General features: G+C 28.5%; 1 protein-coding gene across 3 annotated transcripts in view; it reads right to left on the reverse strand.

The window, feature by feature from the left end:
- LOC107448201 (cell adhesion molecule Dscam1) overlaps positions 1-18,594 on the reverse strand; it is a 255,187-nt gene extending 236,593 nt beyond the window's left edge. For all 3 annotated transcript variants that reach the window (XR_006225556.3, XM_071177674.2, XM_043045821.3), the window contains exon 1: positions 18,005-18,594. Coding sequence is in view for 2 of the 3 variants with exons in the window: in XM_071177674.2 (XP_071033775.2) it covers positions 18,005-18,041 (37 nt within the window). In the remaining variant the exon portion in view is untranslated. The remainder of the gene's footprint in view (positions 1-18,004) is intronic.
- Between the last annotated feature and the right edge of the window lie 4,378 nt (positions 18,595-22,972).

Below are 22,972 nucleotides of genomic sequence, written 5' to 3' on the forward strand. Positions count from 1 at the left end.
TTTTTTTTTCATTAATTTGATTGTTTTCCACTCCTAATTTAATATGAATGTTTTCCACTCTGATTTTAATATTAATGTTTTCTACTCCTAATTTAATATGAATGTTTTCCACTTTTAATCCAATTAATTTTCGCACTTTTTTCTTAATAATAATCGCAAAATAAGAGTGGAAATCATTCATATTATGGAAAATTTAATCAATAATATTAATATTTTCCACTGCTAATCCAATTAATTTTCGCATTTTTTGTTAATAATTATAGCAAAATAAGAGTTCAAAGCATTCATATTATTAAAAATTAATTAAAGACATTAACTATTAATTAAACTTTTTCTGTATCCTAAATTTTGTATCGTTTTTAGTAATTGAAAGAGTTTGAGCAATAATGTGGTGAGCCACTTACTTAATACTGCTTTCAATTAGATATATTAAAAACTTCCAAAATTCTGTTACATAGCACAGAAGAAACAGAAACAAATTTTCAAAGTGGAAACTATGCTTTTCCCCAAAAATACTTAAAAAGAATTGTTTGGTAATGAAATATATAACAACATATTAATATTATGAGCCTCCTATGCCTAGAAATAAACAGAGTCTCAAATTAGGAAACGTTAGAAATATATTACCAATTAATAGAAATTAAGTTAGTTTATGAGACTTAAGAACAGAAATTAAAAATAAAATTTTAATCAAGTATCTCTACAAAGCTACAGGCGTCATTTGCCCATAGTTTACAGATGAAATATTGTATCCAATTCTCCAGAAATTTTAATTGGATAATTGGGGAAAAAGCTACTTAGCCTTAACTGACTCATTAGATTACCGTTATAAACCACCACTCCACCTTTTTACCCCCCCCCCAAATAAAATAAATGTAGCATATTTAAAACATCTTTTAATAATTGAACAATATCTAAAAAGAGGCTTAATCAGATATAGAACTCACCTAAAATAAATCTTCCATAAACTACAGAATTAAGTTAATGCATTAAAGTTTTCAAATCGAATTTTTAAAAATCATCGTAGATAAATAAATTTCCTCCTCCGTTTTTCATTCATCTCCAAACATAAGGGCGTCTGTCTACAACTAGTAGCCTGAGGTTTCCAATAAACAGCAGGAGTTGGTGCCCGGTTTTGTCTTACTCTTTTTTATTTATTTAAATTCCATAAATATGCTATGGAACATAAATAATTTTCACTAATTTTTTTTTAGAAATACAAAATTCCGTATTACAGAAATTTAACGAGCCATCATTATAATAGTGCTAAACCGTATCAAATGAGTATAACTGAACAATGAACTATTCACTAAATCTGATTATTTAAATGTATTCAATTTCAATCGTTGCATTAAAATTGTTTTTCAGAAATACAAAAATCTGTATTACAAAAATTTAACAAGCCATCATTATAATAGTGCTAAACCATATCAAATGAATATAACTGAAGAATGAACTATTCACTAAATCAGATTATTTAAAGGTATTAAATTTCAATCATTTTAAATAAAAACTGTACAAAATATAAGCGACTTAGTTATTTTCATTAAAAAAAATTTTCAGAAATACAAAATTTTTTATTACAAAAATTCAACAGGCCATCATTATGATAGTGCTAAACCGTATCAAATGAGTATACTGAAGAATGAACTATTCACTAAATCTGATTATTTAAAAGTATTAAATTTCAATGGTTTTGTATAAAAACTGTACAAAATATACGCAGTGTTGAAATTTGCAGCAATTTACAATCTCTAATCCCCGTATTTAAACTACCTTATTTTACCCGCTTCTATTTTAAATTTATACCGCGAAATTATTCTCTATTACTGCTTAAGGCATTGGATTAGATGTTTATGTCATTGCGTATCTATTGAAGCATCTGAATACATCTGCTGCCAAATTCAGACGTACATCTATTTCTCATCCGAGTAATTAAAGAAAATACCTGCAAATTACTCCTTTCCCAAAACTCATCTTACGTTAATGTCAAAACGATGTAACCATTATGGGCTGCTTACGCATTTCCGCTTTTTCATTTTTCTTAAACGACCGATACTCGGGGATGTTTAGCGTCTTTAAACACTCCTATAATTCCAGGCGTCGCGGCAGCTGTGCTTAAGTGTTGCCAGTTTCCAAAGATGTCTTTTCTTGATTGTCTTAATGAGCATCTTCCGAAGTTATTTTCAACCAGGAGAGTGGCAACAAATGATGCGTGGTGAGGAGTGGGGGAGGTGGAGAACTTGGAAAGTTTGTCTTTTAGGAGAGATTTTAAAGAGCATAAAATTGAGAGTTTTTTTTTCCTTTCCTTCGGTGGGATTAGATTTTTTTTTTTTGTTTAACTTCTTCGATAGATGGGTTCTAGAACGAATGTCAAATGTTAAGGAGATGGAAGATATAATGAACTGCAGATGAAAAATAGATTTTTTCTTCGAAAAGTAATTATGTCTCATTCAGTGAAATTTGTTGGAAAACATTTAAGTTGATGTTCCCTCGTATGATGCCACGGTGGCAGAATATATGTTTCTTTGCTTGAATGAACGTGTAAATTACATCTCACGGCATTTGATCAAGAAAGAGATCGCAGCGCGAAGAAATTCCTTTTTTAATGAATTGTTATTTATTTCAAGAAAATCTGCTTGTCTATTAGCGTCTCCCTGAATATCCGTTTTTCTTTAAGGGAGGTGAAAATGTAGATAATCAAAAATATCAGGGCAGAAAAACACTACAATCATATACTAATTGAAAGACATATACAAACACAATTAAAAAATTTAAAATATTTCTTTTTTTTTAATTATTATTATTTGTGGATCTCACCGGCGGCTTTACGTTATGAGATTAAGCAGAACTCATTTTCGGTAGTTAATAACAGCATAGAGATATTTTATGCTATTCAGTATGTAAATTTTATGTATACAATTTAATACAAATTTTATATGTACAATTAGTATTCTTTCTTAACTAATTTTGTTTTTCAGTTTATAACTTACATTTTTTTATTCTAATTGCCGTAGATTTTAGGTTATTTACTGTAGAAACGAGTTTAAGCAGCATAACTAGAAAATAGATATATACGAGTTTTTGGATTACTATAGAATTATGAATTTAATGATAAAATCCATCCATGCTACCATGTTCAATTTTATCATTTAGCTTATCTGACATAATAAACAAAAAATAATTAAATATTAAAGAACGTGCAACAAATCCCTTTCTTTTCAAACAGAGTTATAAGCTAACAAATATCATAAAACTTATATTTAAAATACTTGAAAAATACAATCGTCTGTATAGTTTATTTTTTTTTTAAAAAAGCTAACCCCTAATCATTGAGACGAATCCTTCTTTCAAAAACCTCTTCTAAACGAATTAATTGAAATCTCGAGAGACGTTTTGAATTGAGGAGTAAAATTACCCCTAACTGTTGTCAGAATTTCAGAACGATTTCGCAAACGGTTCTGGAATTGTAAGAAACACTAACTCTTCAGTTTATTATTATAACAAAAATATATGGTAAAATTTACGTGTTTCTGGCTCCAAAATAGTCAGTAATTAGGAGTCGTTTTGGAAATTATTTTGATACAATTAAGGTATCCGACTAGTTTTGACAACTTTTTTTTAATTAATAATTAATGTAATTAATAATTGTTGCAAAATTTTAAAAAACTAGTTTATTTGTTTTATCATGTGTAAAAACTTATAAAACTTATAAAATAATTTATTATTATTGTTATTATTTTATTAAATGGCCCTTTTTATTTTAAAATAAGGCGTTTTTGGCAGATTTGGTAAACATGGTCAAAAAAGTTCCATCTCATACAACAAAAAATCCTTAGAGAATTTTATTTAGAATACTATCAGCAATGTTTTGAGCCATTATCTTAAAAGCAAGTGCATATACTACTGAGTTTGGGATCTGTAGTTAAAAAGAAAGTAAATTTTTAAGAAATTACATACTTGCGAAAAAACTTGCATAAAAAATTTTACTTTTTTCTCTTTATCTGTAGTTCAAATCCAGCGTACTATTCTCATAAATATTCATGTAGCAATGTAGAGAATTATTTTAGAAGCAACATGATATATAGTGTTTTAGGTGGTATAAAGTGCGAAAAAATCTCATTTTGAGATAAAAGCAATTAAAGACTTGAAACCATTGGTCCATCCACTGTTACAGTATCACCTTGAAGAAAAACTGCTATAACTTGGTAAATAATTGTAGTACGAACGAAAGTAAAATATTTTTAGAAAGGTAAGAGTAAAGAAATTCTAAATTTATAATAAACTTGGTTTCAAAGATTTTGCCCTGTCAGATACCTTAACGATAAAACCTAGTTGATCGTCAATAATAATATTCGTAAATGAGGCAAAATGTGGTAATTTTATCATGATATCTCTCGGCATGACATAAAATCATTAATTTGGTCAAATTTTCTTTTAAAATAACAATAAATTTACTCCTTCTATTTTTACTAAATGTGAGGTAATAAGAACTATAAATTTGAAAACCAGAACTTCCGATGAACCTTTATCGGGAAAATTACCAAATGATTAGTATAAATACCGTATATTTTGGTTAAGATTCACCATAATTGTAAGGAATTTCTCTTACTAAAATTCTCATTACCATAGAGAACGGTAGTTTCACCACAAATTTTGTGCATGCATTATCAATCCGAACATAAAAATGTCAATTAATTGGGAAAACTCAGAAAAAATAATTTTCTCTCTGAATTAAAAAAAAAAACGAAATGCAGTAATGACGCGGCCACCACCCTTTAAAATGTCCAACCATAAGTTTCATTTTTGTTTTAGTGCCAAAAGCTAAAAGACTTAGAAACCTGAAATTACGAAGGTGAGCGAACAGGGATCACGATGAATTCAACATACGATAATTAGGTCGAGAACTTGTATTTACTACTAAACTTGCAGTATAAAATTCTATTTGGACCACTCTGTAACTTTCAAGTATTTATTCGAATTGAATTGTAATTTTAAATATTTTATTCCGAATTTTATTTACTTATCTTAACTCTAAAAAATGACTATTCATCTGCTATTCTAGGAAATTTTATTTATCTTACTTAAGATTATTATTTTATAAGCTCGCTATTGATTTAATGTCGAAAGAAACAGGAAAAGAAATAAAAGATTCGATGTTGACAGATATAAATTTTAAAATTCATATTTAAAATATAGAAACTCTAATTTAAGGAAAACCGTTTCTGATTTGAATTGTTGTAAAGCTAGAAGTTCATCGCTATATACCGTTAACGAGTAAAATTTTTCTCGTTTATATCTTTTTTTATTGCATCAGGCATTCTAACCAAAATTCAATTTTTTTTCTAGTGCAGTTGATTGTATTTCAAATTAAAATAATAATTCATTTCATTACGATTAACTTTTTTGAAAATGTTTTTTACACAAAATTCTGATAATTACATTTTGCTTTAATCTTCGTTTTTTTGTTTTTCAAAAATTATGATATTAAAAAAAGAAACTATGATGCATGTGAAGAAATTACGGGGTAGATGAGAGAAGCGAGCAAAAAACAGAGCCTCCTAGATTTTTTTCTCTTCTTTTTTTTTTGAAATTCTTATAAAGCTTTGTTTTCTTAGCCATTTCTTTAAAATAATTTTAAAAAAGGAAATAATAAAACAAAGCAAAAATATTTCGGTTTGCAACATTTAAATAAGAATGCTACGTCTGTAAATGAATCAAAACTTTCATCTCATATGCGACTTCAAATTCTAATAATTCGATACTTCAAAAGAATATAACAATTTTAACGAACGATTCCAACTCGTTCGCATAGTTTCTTTCATTAGTCTCTTAATCACGTCCAATTTGTAACATCATTAAAATTTATAAATTCTCGAATAATTAAGGAAACAATAATATGCAAACTCTAATTGGATTCACTTGCCAAATATACTTTTAATCTCGCAGCTCGTTATGTCCGGAAGACACATCTTCGGGTGGGGGGGGGGGGAGAGTAGATTTTTCCCTTTTGTTTCAAACTTAGAATTCGAACAACTTTCACTAATAATGCAGAAGGAAGATTAGTTTAGAGAACTTGACGAAAATTGAATTTCTCTAATTAACTTTACGCTCGTTAATTTTAAGTACCTTGTCTTTTGTTCGAACGCTGAGCAAAATCAACTGGCAAACAGACAATCTTTACTTTTTTGTCCCTATTATTCCTTTTTCTGAAACAGAAAGAGAAGAAATATAATATGCATTATTAAGGCAATGCATGTGCAGAAAACGAGTGAAAATCCACTTAGAAAAAACTTCTAATTATTTTAAATGTATTAGGAAAAATGCAGAAAATAGAAAAGGTGTTGAAATGCTCCAGGAGGTTTTTAGTTGGTTCTTAAAGCGGATTTTAACATCGAAGTAAGCATGGGATCCACAAGAAAAGGTTACGAAACAATAAACATGCAACTGTATTCCTTCAATACCAAACTGGCTCCTTGCGAAAGTTGCCTTTGCAGATTTAGAAAGAAAGTAGATGAATGCCGGTATTTTTCCTAAAAGAAATATAGCAGAGACAGGATATATTTTCGATTTCAGAATTTGCAAATCTTTGAAGGAATAGCACAGCACTGCTGTCCCATCGTGTCGCAGTCGTCTTTCTCTCCCTTGTTAACTTTATTTATTTATTTATTTATTTATTTATTTATTTATTTATTTATTTATTTATTTATTTATTTATTTATTTATTTATTTAATCGATTATTTATTTATTTATTTATTTGCTTATTTACTAGCGGACGTATTTAGGTATATTTATTGTTAACAGAAAATATCAATTCCTTCCTTCGTAATATATTGCATACCCATTTCCTAATTTCAAAATCTTAAGAAAAATAAAACATTGCAGGAACATTACGTAGCAAATAACAACTCTTTATGACACAAACTCTCGTAAAACGAAATGTTACAGAAATAATTTCAAAAAAATGCTGGAACACAAAATTTCTCAAAAACAAAGTTACAAAAATTTGCAAAGAAAAATCTCACAAACATTAAATTTCACCAAACATAAAATTTCGAAGTTAAAAAAAGGTAAAACATAAATTTCTAGAAATTAGGAAATTCTACAAAGTTAAAACCTTCCAAAGACAAAATATCGCGAATACAATAAAATACGGTAAGTATAAAAATAGACGATGTTTGAGTGAAAACAAAGTGATACTCTTATTCTTTATCTTTTTTATTTTATTTTAAGAGTTTCTGAACGGAAATTAATTTACTTATGTGCTTATAAATTTAAAGGAAGTGCATCCAATTTATTTCTTTAATAATTTAGAAGCGTTTTAATTATTCTTATCTCAACACAATATGTTAAAAATGGGTAAAAATATTTATTTTCACATCAAAAACAATGCGAAAATACTTAATAAAAGGGCCTTCATAGTCTACATCTATTCGCTAGTTTCAGATCAAAGCAATGATAATTTAATTTCCTGACTTTATTAAATTACAATTTCCATTGAAGGAGAAGGACAAAGAACGGTTACACAAATATGAAACAACGATTCTGCACTCGTAATCTTTCAAGATAAATAATTAAAACGTATTGCAACAATTTGCATTGTGCAGAAAATCTAAAATTCTACAATAGCTTAAAACTTATTGTTAATAAGATAATGATTGGGAGAGAATACGAAGACTTATTGTTTTTTTTTAGGCATACATAATGCGCTTATTCCAAGAAACATAATCGCTTAAAATCTTTATTCATAATGAGTGGATCATTTAAAAATTTTCCTTCGGTAAAATTTTCCCTAAAATGGATTTTATTATGTTTATGTTATTCGATAAAATAAATCGACAAAATTTACAATGTTTTGAAAATTTTGAAAAGCAGAAACTTGAATTTTAATTTAAATATCAAATAAATCTATGTAGATTAATAAACATGAAATAATATTATATGTTTATTATGTATAATATTTTGTGTTTTATTAAAAACAATCTAAATATTTTGAGCCGCTAATGCGGACAAAATTAAAACCAGTTTGATATCCTGTTGAACCGGGGAGATGCTTCGAATAAAAGACGTTTCAGATGCTCTTTAGCATTGCTCCCGGATATTTATCGCTACTAACTATTTATCGGTTACTAACTATTACTAACTATTTATCGTTGGTTTGTGTAGGTCAGCACAAGAAATAACAACAAAAATAATCAACATAGATAATTCTGAGTAACTTCGGAAATAGATTTTTAAAAATCTAGGAAATACCGTATTTATTTTACTATTTAGAGGTGTTTAAAGCGTCTTTAATTTAATATCATCAAGAATTAAAAGCAAAAAAAAAACTTGCATTGAAGCAATTTTCAAAAGACCAAGGAAAAGTTACGGTTGGGGTTAATTTTTACAATCAGGTTTGAAAAATATGTAAAATATGAATGATAAAAGTAAGTAAGTAAACTGAGTTTTAGTATGTTAAAGTTTATTTTTTTATAAGCTTAACATTATAAAATAGAAAGGTAATAGACTATGACAAAAATATATATTTTTTGAAGTAAATACCAATGCATCAAGACAATTTGTATCAGGGCTAAGAAATATTCAGAATATCATGACATTAGTTCGAAAAATTATTTTAAAAATGTTAATGCCATTAGTTTTGAAGGTCATAAAAAATCACTCAATTCTTATTGACGCTAAAGATTCAAAAATTTTTTTCACTTCAATTTCGAAAGCTATTAAAATTTTCTAAGAATTCTCAAGAGTAGGATCTGGATTTCTGTTTTTTGCAGATTTCCACAATGTGAAGTAGTAATTGTCAAAATTTAACAATCGGATATGGTATAATCCAGAAACTTTAACCGAATTTTATCAGCATACAAATGAACAATAAAACATTTTATTTTTAAAAGTTTTAAAGAAAAATTCAACTATTTGCGTAAAAGTTTTTAATCATTTCAAAAAATTCGGACTTTTGAAGCAATTTCTTTTTCATTTAGAAGGTGAAAAACAATCTGATAAAGTTTAAGAAACCTTTATTTTAACTCAAAAAATCAGACTCGAGTATACCATGTTATTTATTTTCAAACATTACTTTAAGGCAAACATGTTTACCCTTAATAAAACAGTAGCATATGGTCGATGAGCTTTTTATTCTGGATTGAGCTGAAAATGTGTGTTTAAGGAAACGCACATAGCTAAAAATGAATGTTTAAAGATGGACACAGTTCGAAATGCGTGTTTAAGGAAATGGACATAACATTAGATTCCGTTTTCAAACGTCTCTTATGAAAATTTTTATTTTCTTAAACTAATGGTTTCCAATAAGTTCTTAATTTGATGGTGTCCATTTGTTAAAATCACTTGATACAGTTTATTTAAATTAGACGAATTTTAAACGATATTAAAACCAACAATTCTTTTTAAAAGACTGTATACTTATTATAGAATTAAGAAATTGACTTTGTACAAATTAGGATTTTGTGAAACTATTTCAGCGCTTAGCGTTCTGAATGCAAATAGATGCTTAAAACTTTACTTCTGTAAAATACCCAGTCTGCTTACCCCTCTGAAGTCTGGAACATTACCCCATTATGATCATGCGTAGTGTTTAAGAATTAAAGAAAAGTAAGACCTAAATTCCTCGTTTCGTTTTTAAATCTGACTTGAGCATTGAAACAGCACATTTTTGGCTGTGTTCATTTTTAAACATTCATTTTGAAATACAGTGGCAGTCAAAAGTATTCGTACACTTAAATTACTAACTTCAAAAGTGAATAAAAATTGAAATTGCGTAAAAATTAATTGAAATTTTCAAAAAATATTAATGTTTTTCAAGTTGTTGCATGAATGATTTGAATTTTTAAGAGGAAATTTTTAAATTTGGTCATAAAGAGCTCCTCGATAGAGTGAGAATTTGAATCTCACCACTAAACCTCGTGCTTCAAAAGTATTCGTACATCCACATTTCAAGTTGTAAATTAATAAAATTAAGACAATTTGTGCGCCAAATATCGTTTGTGGGAATATATTTGGCGAAATTTTATATTATTCTTACTTTTACCGCTTTATCTGTTTCATTCTTATGCTTTGAAACTCGCATTTTTTGTTGTCAATCATACAGCTTTAAATTGAATATTATGTTATTTAGGCTGGAGTGGAGCTGGACCAGCGGCCAAGTCCTGAGCTATATGGTTAAGGGTTTTCATAACCTAGGTACATGCTCAGGGCTTGGAGGAAAGAAAAAAAAAAGCTTTAAATTGAGATGGCTCGGAAGGGAACTTCTCTCGCTGAAAGAATAATGAAACTCTTTAAGAAAGATATCACTTGCTATTGGAAGATCTACAGTGCAGAGATCGACATTGCCCACTGTTGAAAATATTCCACGAAGTGGACGCCCAAAAATTCTTAGCATTAAGCACAGACTCGTAAGATTGATTAAGAAAAATCCAAAATTGAGTGCCCCGGCAGTAAAAGTCCTCAAGCAGGGAATTTCGATCTCGGTAAGTACTATACGCCGCACTTTTAACGAATCAGGATTCCATGGTCGAGTATCTCGAAAAAAGTTTTTTGTGTCGGAAGTTAATAGAAAGAAACGAATGTCTTTCGCCAAACAGCATGTTAATAAAAATCCTGATTTCTGGAACAGGGTTATATTCTCGGGTAAGAGCAAGTTTAACGTGTTTGGATCTGATGGCAGACAAATTGTGTGGTGTAAAAAGAATACAGAGCTACAACCAAAAAATTTGAGTGCGACAGTAAAGCATGGCGGTGGTAACATTCTAGTTTGGGGATGTATGAGCGCACATGGAGTGGGTAAATTGCACATCATTGATGGGATTATGGATCACCAAAAGTACATTGACATTCTAAAAAGTAATTTAAATTCTAGCGCTTCACAAATGGGCCTTCAAACTAACTATATATTTCAACAAGACAACGACCCTAAGCATACAGCTTATAATGCTAAGCTCTGGGTATTATATAACACTCAACACACCTCCACAATCACCAGACATGAATCCTATTGAGCATTTGTGGAGTATTTTAGACGACAAAATCAAAAATCGAGGAGTAAAAAATAAAAATCAGCTGAAAACCGCCATATTGGAAGAATGGGCATCAATTACACCAGATATTACAAAGAAGTTGGTAGATTCAATGCCAAGTCGAATGAAAGCAATAATTAAGGCCAAAGGGTATCCTTCTAAGTATTAAACTGTGATATACTATATAATTTTAGGGAAATTTCTTAAGTGTACGAATACTTTTGACACAAAAGTTTTGATAATTAATTTCTATTTTTTATATTTTTTTTCCTGTAATTGTTTTACAAGAAAACTTCTTTTGATTAAATTGCTCAAAAATAAAGGATACAAGGCCTGGTATCTGTGTTTAATGACGTAGTATAATTAATAAAATACTATGAAGCGATGAGCACTTCAAAATTCATTGTACGAATACTTTTGACTGCCACTGTATGTCTATTTTCTTAAACACGCATTTTCACTTTTGTCCGAAATAAAAAGAGCTTACCGATAAGATCTTTGCATGAAAAGAGCAGCACAAATGAAATTTGAAGTAATGATTACACTGGTTAACGAATTTTTTGTTGCATTAAAACAAGTAATTCATTTTGCCAAATTCGGGGATAGGGATTTTAAATCTGAAATTAGTTTTTTTAGGAAAGCTACTAATTTTTTTTTCAGAATGATAGTTTTAGTTTAGTTTATACTTTGTCTGAATGTACAAGTTTTAAAAAACTTATGCGTTTATATACATGTGTATTCACTGTATATGTCATTTCGGTCTAGCCGTTTCGGTTCCGTTTCAGTTCTGTTACTAAATCGATTAGTTCACTTTGATAAAAACATTCCATTTCATTTCTTTCGATTTTTATGATAGTGAATATAATTTTTCATTTGATTAAATTATAATTTATTCCTTATTTTTAGTGAAAGAAAAAGAAGGAATTCTTATTGGTTATTAAGTGCTTACAAATAATTGAGAGTTTGAAAGAGAAAATTGAGTTTTGATTTAACTCCTTTTTACCCCTTCTATGAATATGTGGAAGTTTTTTTATTTTATTACGTATTTATCGGGGCACTATATCAAAAACATTGAAATAATTTTGAAAATTTATACAGATTATCAAAATAATTCATGCAACAAAAAAAAAATTTTCCCCAGTGGCATGGAAAAATTCATTCTTCCAGAAATAAAACTATCATCTAAAATACACTTTAAAACGTTTAATTAAATCTAATTTATATATATATTTATATACTAAAGATAAAGAAATATATTTATGATGTACAAACACTGGAGAAATCCCTATTTTGTGTATTTATTTCTTCAGTGCAATTCTGTGTTACTTTTTGATATAGATTAATTAACGCTCAAAATTAAAAATACAAATTTAGAATTTTTTTCTAATGAGTCGAAAATTGAAAAAAAAAACTTAAAGAGATAATGATTCGCTTAAAAAACTCTTATATAAATGCACTTCATAATATTTAAATTAAGTACTATTTAATTAAGTAATAAGTACATTTGAAACGTTCACATTGAACAAGAAATATTTAAAATTAAAAAGAAAACAGTTATTTCTATTGCAGGGTGACAAGAAATACTTGAGAAAAATTTTAAAATGAAATATTTTTATCTTCAAGCAAATTTTTAAGCTTTTTTTAAGCTAGGTATTCATTAAGCTTGCATACAAATGTATTTAAATGGGTTCTGTTTTCGCTATGTTCTCGTTATGCATGTCCATAACACCAAACTAAAGGCCCATAAGAATGGCTCACGGCAACAACTTTTTTCCTTGAATATTAAAGGAGAAAAATAAGCATCCCCCTCAATCACCGGACTTGTATCCAACGATTTATCAGTATAGTCTATCTTAGAAACAAGGATTTTTGCTTAATCGCATATGAATTTTGTATCCCTTGAAAATCCGCGAGCGAGAACTAGAATGAAATATCAGAGGGTGAGGAACCCATACTGAAGAATCTTGGTTTTGTGGCATGTTTAAACTCTTAGTTAAGGCAAAAGGTAATGACCTTAATTTTATTTTTTAGATTGTTGCCGGTAAAATATTCTTATGTCAACTTGAAAGTTCAAGTTGAGAAGACCTTTCATTTATGCTGCCAGCTTCGTGCTTTGAGAAAGGGCCCAATATTGTGATAAACTTAGGCAAAATTAGTAAAGTTGACTGTTAACTTAAAAGGCCAGTTTAATAAAGCTTCCTATCTCAATTATACTACATTTCCAGAGTTGTTACGGCAGCAAGCAATGAACACAGAGATCAAGAATTCATTCCCCGCCAGAACCAAAGAATGTCTCTTTCACACTCTTTCTAAATCGGTGACCCCTGACAACCAAAGTGTAACTCTCTCACTCCTCGACAGATAGCAGCACTGCACTACTTTACCATGCTTCATTTTTTTTTTTAATTTTTTTTTTTTTTTTAATTTATTTATTTATTTTTTTTTTTTTATTCTTCAAGCAAATTGCCTGAGTTTCAAACAACTTCAAGGACCAAATTAAAGATGACCTTTACGACCAAAACATCACTTTGTGGTCACTGTTATATTTCTAACAAGAAAAGATTAACGGGTAGGCGTGTATTTTTGTAACCATTATATTTTTCCAGGCACAAATGTGTTTTATATTCAATGAGTAAAACACTTTTTACTGATCACTGGCCATACCATAAGCTAGCTTTGAAATTTTTTAAAAGTGTTTAATATTTAAACAAGCATTATAGTTATAGTATAAATTTATCCTAGTAATTTCCTTTCAAACTTTACTTACCTTTTATCGAATATTAATGTTAAAGTCAATGACCGAAATCAAGAGAATGTCGACTTTCACCGGTAAATGTCAGCAACTCCATAGTCACTTTCGTGAATGTCCGAAATATTTGTTATATCCGATTTGATATTAATTTATGCATTGATATTATAATATCAATGGATAGATTAGGAGAGACATCAGTGTTCGGAGTACCGGTTAAATTCTTACTGAGAAATGGCACTTGACCTTAAAAAAAATTTATGTAGGGCATACCGGGCAAATGTATACCGAACAGTGGCACTTAACTAGACCTAGTATATATTTTGGACATTTACTAAAGTGACGCTGTGATTGTCAACATTCACCGGTGGAAGTCAACAGCCATAAATTTCGATCATTCATCGTAACATTAATTAAAAATATGCATTATATTAAGAATTGAAGTGGTTAATAAGAAAAAATCAAAATTAATTTTAGAGGAAATTAAAAAATATTTGTTTGAATTTTTACGTCTGCTTTGTTACATAAATGAAATGAGAAAAACGAAAATAAAAAAATTATTACTCAAGTTAATTAAGTTAAAATTTAGAATTTCTTATGATAGACATTTTAATTTTTTTTTTTTCAGTTTCCTTTTTCCCTTGGTTTCCTTGGATTCATTAAAATTGCATATTCCTTTTCCTGTATTTGAAAATCCATTTTGAATACATAAATGTAAAGTTTTAAAAATGACACAAAATATATTTTGAAAAAAAAAACATTTAACCAAATGTATTAGAAAGAAAAATTTTTAGCATTTTTATTTGCAGAAAAGCAATTTTAAATCATGGAGTAATTTTATGTAAAAAATAATTGCGTAAATAAATAATTAGACTGTTGATTAGAAAAAGAAACGCTTTTTTGCATTGACAACGGTTTTTCTTTGAATAAATTTATGAAAAAAGTTTGAAAAAAGATAAGAATTAACTACTACATAACATAATTATACTAGTTATTCATTTCAAACTAAATGAAACAAAAAAATTTTTTCTTCACAAAACATTTAATTTCTTTTATTCATGCGATGTATTCAAAGAATTTTATAATTTATTTATTTAATTTAAAGTGAAATTTTTCAGGATTTAGTTTAGTGAAATGAATAATTTATGATTGTGAAAACCAAATTAAGATTTTCAAAAACACTTATATTCATAATTTGTTTCTTTAATTGATAATTAATTTAGTTTAAAATAAATTTATTTACTAAAAAGGCTTAATAAATGTAAATACCATTGATTGAGAAATCATATTTATAATTATTTGCGTATCTATATGTTCAAAAAATAAAAACACTAATGAAGAAAATGCAGCTTGCGAAGATTTTAGATCTTACTTCCATACAAATGGATACTTTACGAATCTATAAAAGGAAGTAAATGCTCAAGAAAAAATGACTTATAAATTAATATTATCATAATTATCTACTGTATATTTCGCAAAAATACTACCATTTTTTTTTATCAAATTCTTAACAAAAATATCCCACTAAGTGATAGCTTTTTTCGTGAACAAATGGAAATGAAGGAAGTGTTAAAAACTATAGAACTGTAAGGCAGGCCTCAATTTGATCTCCAAGAATTTTTTCATAAGATTTTCACGAACTCAGTATAGTTTAGAGCGCAAGCAGGTTTTACAAGTAAATTCCACATTACAAATCATATTCAAGGAATCAAAAAACTAATCGAGTTAAGTAACGAATGTAACGAATATTAAATGCCTCACTGCTTTGTCTTCATTGACGGTGAGGAGGCTTTTGCCACCGCTGTAAGTTCCATCACTTCTATTGCTTGTTGTTGCTGTTTCTAATTCCACTTGCAAATATCATCAAGCCTGATTGGTGAAACCAATCGAATTTAAGGCAAATGGTACAGTTACTGTTTTTCAGTGGTGCCATCAATAGCAGAAATACAACTTCAGCCACACACTCACAACCCAGTTATAGGGCAAACCCGTTCATGTATCCGTTTATTCACAGATCGTAATTTCGACTTGAACAAGAAGACGATCAATTCAGTTACCCCAGAGGTATGATTTGTTATGGGAACGTGGAGGACTTTGTGACCCGATAGGTTTAAAGTATATATATATATATATATATATATATATATATGAATCAACTCGGAAAGCAAACAAGTAAAAAGATTAGGAACACAATATCACCTAAATTATTAACTTCTGTTCTGCAAAATCGCCTTTTATACGTAAGCACTACCTATTTCAAGACATTAAAACAGGGGAAAAAATCTATAATCAACTTTTATGATATTGTAATAAATTTTTGAAAAAAAAACTAAATGATCAACGATACAGTTATGAAGTAGTAAAATTAATTTACGTAAGACAAAAACTAACTTTAATGAAGGAAAAAGAAGTTAACAGCGTAGAATATGAAGAAGTTAAGTTTATTTACTTTTGGCAGAGATCAAAATTCTGTGACATCTATGAAATAAACAGAAGAATCAAAATCGTTTTGAACTTTATTCACGAAAATCATATCATACTAAAGGGAAATATGCCACCCTGTGTGAAGATACAGGTTTTCATTACCTGCAATTATTTGCAAAGCATTGACTCTTACTAACAAATCTACCTAAAGGAATGCAAAGAAATTACGAAAAATTACTACAAGCGAATAAAATGTGCAAGACCAGAAACAAAGATTTTAAAAATCGTCGAGAGAATTAAAAGTTAAAAATGGCAATAAACTACTCATACAGTTTGAGTAACAGACAAGCACTGAAATTATGACCGGTAGACTTGTGACACTTAAGCATCAAGAGAGCAATCGAAAGCAAGGCTTTGAAAACAGCATTAGTGAGTTAGAACGCAAAAGCAGCATATGGAAATATTTGAAACTTTTTAGAACAGAACTTCATTGGAGTTCAACGTAGATCTACCTCCTCGTGGTGAACTTCGGGCAACGCTCTGCGGCTAAATGATCTACTGTCTTTCGCAGTCACTTGCTATGAAACTCCTTCATGGACACACTGAGTCCTCAAGATATTGGGAAGCAAGAGAACTTTTAAGGCAATGGCTTCGGTCTTCTTTCTTTGTTATCCTACGTGCATTTGCATGCGTTATTTATTTTATCTTTCTATTTGTACCTTTTTGCCTTGCCATTGGAAATGAAAAGAATTAAAAAAAAAGGCTTCATTAAAAATCGGATTAATTTTTATTAAAGATATTGATTAAATTAAGACGTATAAAAATCAAATAAAAATAATAATCAATCAATGCATTTTCATTTGACAGATGAATGACATTGGCATAAATCAATTTTTTAAAATAAAGATTTCTTTGGTTGTATAGCAAAACTTATAAAGATAATATTTATCTGCTCTGAGAGAAAAAAATTTTTGGTCGAAACTACCGGAATATAATACAATATACCGTGTCTCTGGCTCTATGGAAACATTCTACAACTCGATCCGTAATTTTCACCGAAGCACTTTGGTAATGATTTTGGTAAGATTAACAATAAAATATAGTTTTATACTACGATCTAAAATTTGATGAATGTGGTAAAATTTGGTAGTTTTAAAATAGTACCTTTGATGATGACATAATGAACATTTATTTGGCTGAATTTACTTTTCATTTTAGCAATGTTTTCACAATGTTGGAAATAAGAACTATAATTCTAAGAACCTGAACTTTCGATACTTCGTTATTGTATAAAAAATAATTACCAAATGATTGCTTTAAATACCGTATATTTTGGTTCCATTAAACAGAATTATGAGTATTTTTTCATTACCATTCATTACGGTAATTGTATTAGAATTTTTTCTCCGTAAATATTTCTTTGTAAAATATTTCCTTTCTTCTAATTTAAAGATATTTGTCTATAATATTATATCATTTTTCCATAGTATTGTTTGCCATTTTAACTTTTAATTGCATGCTGTTTTGACTAGCAGTCCTTCGCAATTAATCAGTCCTTAATTTAACAGTTTTTTGAATTGCTTTATATGCACCATTTACTAACGTATAATTTTTTAAAAACTTATTGCTTTCTTTGAATTCTGAAAAATATCCCTTAATAAACCACTCATGTACACATCATATTTTTTTCAAATCAAAAGCGAAAAAAATCTAGGTATTGTATTGTACATGAAAGATAGTTAAAATGCATATGGTTAAATTTGATACGTTTGTTTAAACAAATAATAAAAACATACTTACAAGCAAACAGTAGTAAAGATACACAAAACAGGAACATGCTGAACAATCGATTCTCTGTTCTTGAATAACTTAACACCTTAGTTTCCAATAATCCTTTTTTATTACTTTCACACTATCGTTTACAGTTGTGAGCTAGGATTGTAATGAATTCATTTATTTGATTATTTGTAGCTTTGAGTGAAATTTAAATGAGAAACGTACTCCATAAACTGATAAAACTTTTATATTAGTTAGCATTCTTTTTTTGCAGTTTCCAAAGCATTATTTTATTCACCAAGACTTGAAGCAAATCATTACGGTTTCTTTAATCGTTAAGAAAAATATCAGTTTTTAGTCAGTTTCAAGTAATTCCCTATTTGAATCCATCCATCACTTATTTTGATAACGATTTCAATAACTTAAACGTGTTTTTATATGTCAGTTAGAGTAAATACCTAATCTTTAAATTTTATAAACGTACACAAGACGTAGGGTAAATGATTCGAAGACGTGATGTGAAGTGATTTCGAACATCCCGCTCTTAAGTTCTCAGTAAAGAAGCTTAGAATTTGTGAACCTTACAGGAAAACACACTTTACAGTTCTGACACTAATCCTAACCACGCTTTTCGGAACTGATTCATAGTTTGCAGCGCCAAGTTTTGTCGCCAACGAAAACTTTTGGCGCTCTGGCAAAAGCGCCTGGGCTGAGATTTATTATAATCGATTGTTCTGCATTTTGAACGTCTTTTCAATCATAATAATACGAAGTGATTAGTTTTCTAGAGAATGATTTATGCTAAATGGAAAATTGAAGTGGTTTTGAGAGCCCTTTTCATAAGCTTAATTTTTCAAAGCGAACCGGGTATCAATGAAGCATGTGTGAAAAAGATTTCTCTAGTAATTAGAATTCATTATAATACATGAAGATTTAATTAAAACGTTCTTTTAAGTTATAATGACAAAGGTTCTTTACAACTTAATTAATATTTCCTGCATATAAATAATATTGTAATACAATAAACCAACTGTTTTACATTTTCGTTTAATGTATAAGTTAACAAAGACTAATTGAAAAAAAAATCGAGTCCAGTTCGAAACTTTGACTCTAAATTTTATTATTCATTATATTTTGTCTCTACTTACAAAATTGCAATATATTTTAAATTTCTGTTATTTATGAAATTGATAAAAGAATTTGTTATTTACAGTAATGACATATCTAACCTTCCGCTAAAGTAAACACTTGAAACAGCCATTGTTCTGATACCGGGGGATAAAAAGTAATAAACACTGAGAGGTATGTAACTACTTTTCTCTGCCCCAAATATAAATGAATAATAAACATTTACAATTAGATCAAACGACAAATTAATTTTTTTCAAAATAGGAGGCTCATCAAAGATCGAAAAGGGATAAACTTTACTTTCAAATACTATGATATTAAAAATAATGAAGTAACAGATTAAAATGAAAAAAATTATGCTAAAATCTACTAATTTTGATATGAATAAGAAGAAAAAATGACAATAATAATAATATTTTATACGATAAGTGTTTTGACATTTTTTTAAAGAAAAACATTTCTTGTTGAAAATTGTTTTGAACACTTCTTCAAATTCTTTTGAACACTTTTTCAAATTCTTTTTAAAGAAATAAAACTTGATTGATTTTGATTTACATTTTGAATTGAATTTTGACTTTGAATTGATTTTTAACTGAATTTTGATTTTGATTTAAAGAAATCTCGAGTTCTTGAATTTTGAACACTTCTTGAAATTCTTTTGAACACTTCTTCAAATCCTTTTTGAACGCTTCTTTTAGACCCGAATGTTTGATTGATTAAAACATTAAAGTTTTAGTTGCATTAAGGTATTTAAATTAAATATTTATTTATTTTTAAAAAAATGACAAGAAATGGAAAAAATCTAAGTTTAAATGAAGAAAATTTCTTAGAAAAAAATGGAAATAGTTCTCGGTGCAAATATATGTTTCCAATTTTTAAAAAAAATTGTGATAACAAAATATGCAAATAAAAAGTATTGTGGAGGGAAAAAATTATTAGGAATTAAAAATATGGCTTAATTTAATGTTCCTAAATTGCTTTTGTACTTTTTTCACTTAATTCAGAAATAATTTTTGTTGATTCTATCAAGTTGATTCTATCAAGAATAATTTCCGAAAAACGTATTTACATTTATCCCTTCAGTTAAAACATTTTTTTTAATAATTTTATATAGTGGCATTACTTAAAATATTCATGTGGATTTGAACTTGCCTCAGACAAAAGAACTTCTGAAACAATTACCGAGGAAAAAATACCTTCACGAAGCTTCTTTTCTTATTTCCTCATACGTGTTACATGAAGAAGATGCGACACCATTTTTTTCATCGCAAACATTAAAAGCTAGGGATATCATGCATCACTGCTGTTTGGTCTTAAAAATATGCTCGCTGATTTCATCAAGTAAATATGAACGTGGTTTTTAGTTTCATTCTTGGAACCACGACAAACAGTTAAATCGGTTCATTAGGCCAAAAAATAACTAGTCTCATTAAAATTACTGATTAATTTGTCACTTGATGATAAAAAATTTAATTTTCTCCTTATCATTAAAAATTGAATTTCCACGTTAAGCTAAATAATTAACACGCCACGTTATGCAAAAATATTGGCATCTTTGATTATCAATTAATTTGTTACGTTGCTATAAGCTATTAATTTTTTAGGATAAGATAAACAATTCGCTACATTTAAAAATACCACAGATTCATCGAGCTAAGGCATACAATTAACTCCTCACATCATAACTTGCCACATTAAGACTATCAGTTAAGACTAATATCACGTTAAGACTAATTAACTTTATATATTGTGACTAGTACCAAAACTATCACGTTATGTTACGCAATTGTCTTTCTGATTTAGGATAAACAATTATTTTAACACATTTAAACAAAACATTAACTAGTCACATCATGACTAACAGTTGAACTAAAGATCAATTTATCACGTTAAGATTATCAATTAACCTGTTATTTAAGAACTTTCAATCAACTTGTCACATTAGGACTGTAAATTTACTAGCCACACCATGGTTATCAACAAAATTTTACCTTGTGACAAAAATAAACTAGTCATGTTAAAACTAACTGAGCCTTCATCTTACACTAAATTCCCATTTCTCATTCAAGGAATTGAATATTTTAATTCGTGATAAGGGTTTATTTTTGTATCAAAATGTATATTCCACAAAGTTTAAATTTATGAACTCTGATTACAGCTCTAGCAGAGTTTTCCAAGTATAACAATTTATATTTAAAAGTATTGCATAGCTAAATTTACCAAGTATTGCATAGCTATGTTTTCATTCCTTTATTTTCTCAGATATTAAAAGATAATAATCAGCGAAATTGTTTATGTGCTTTAAAAGAATTTATAATGAAACAAAATTTCTCAAAAATCTATTCTGTTTTAGATCAAATGTTTGTAAGAAAATAAATAAAAACAACCAACTTTAGAAATAAAAGAAAAAGCATTAAGTGTAAATGCAGGACTTTTAGCCAAATAATACGATACATTTTAATGAAAACCAACACTCGACTTCACTGTCACTTTTTCAATAAAATAAATCAGAAATTAAATTAATTGTAAAATGTTTCCTCTTCCTGACTAAAATGATAACAAAGCTCGTAATTTTAAAAAAAAAAGAAGAAAAAAAATGAGCAAATATCTAGTTCACTGTCAGAAAGCGAAGTATATTGAAAGTGAAATCCACAGAAAATTGCTCCCTGAAACGGAAAATAATCAAAAACAGATGCGATAAGCCCCAAGGTAAAACTACAACAAACGAGGAAACTTTTCAGGGATAGGAAGTAAAATATTGCAACAGGAGGCAGGGGCGGCGACTTTCACCAATAGCGCGGTTTTTGTAGATAAGACTGCTAAAGGGGGGAAGGGGAATGTTTACCCCCACAACCATCAAAGCGCCACCCCCAAACCCCTACCGGAGATAGTGGGGCGCACTATCTCTTTCCGAACACTTCCGACATTCGTTCGGCGCGCCCTCGCAAATCTCCCGCTTTCGGAAGATAAGGGAAACCCTAATGGATGCCGCCCCAGCTATGGCCGCATCCGGAGTCTAGCTTCGAAAGGAAGGAGTAGTTCAACCCTAAATTTAGATTTCATGGAACACTTTGAAAAGTTCTAAAAGGGAATGTGCTTCACTCCCTGCATTGGGAAATCTTTTTAAAACGTTATATTTTAAAATATAGGATCGTATCTAAAATCGTAAACGGTATTGTTCAGTGAAGTTGAAGTTTAAAAAGAAGCGATAAATAAAATATTAGCCTTTTTTAATAGCTTAAAGAATGGATAATATTTGTGTTTTATGTTTTAACTGAAGTTTTTGTAAAGTCAAACCTAAATTTACGTAAATACAAAAACTTTATTATAAATATAATATAAAAAAATTATTTAATGATGAACCGATTTAGAATAAGTACGATAACTAATGAATCATAAAAGATTTGAAATTTATAGTTGGTAAAACAAAGCTTAAATTATGAAAATGTAAAAACTTTATGATAAATATAATTTTAAAAAAATAACTTAATCCTGAACCGATTTAGAATAAGTAAGATAACAAATGAATCATAAAAAATTTGAATTTTACAGAAATTTGAATTTTTAAAATTCAAAGTTAAATTTAAAGTTTAAATTAAAATTAAAGTTTTTTAAAAGTTAAATTTATTTGGAAAAAAAATATTTTAATTAATATCTCTTTTTGAAATGGAAAATTTCTACTTTCTAAATTTTCGTAAAATTTGAAGAAGTGGCTGTAAATTTCTACTGCCAGCACTCTGCAAAAAAAAAAGCTCCCTGGCTACACTGTTAAAAATATCGTATCAAAATGCGGTGCATTTTTATTGCAAGTTTAACAGTTAATAATTCTTGAATAATTATTCGACTGTTAATTTTTTTATCCCA

The sequence above is a fragment of the Parasteatoda tepidariorum genome, chromosome 3, assembly GCF_982258835.1.
Source record: "Parasteatoda tepidariorum strain Cologne lab strain chromosome 3, Ptep-v5.0, whole genome shotgun sequence".
NCBI classification, from domain to species: domain Eukaryota; kingdom Metazoa; phylum Arthropoda; class Arachnida; order Araneae; family Theridiidae; genus Parasteatoda; species Parasteatoda tepidariorum.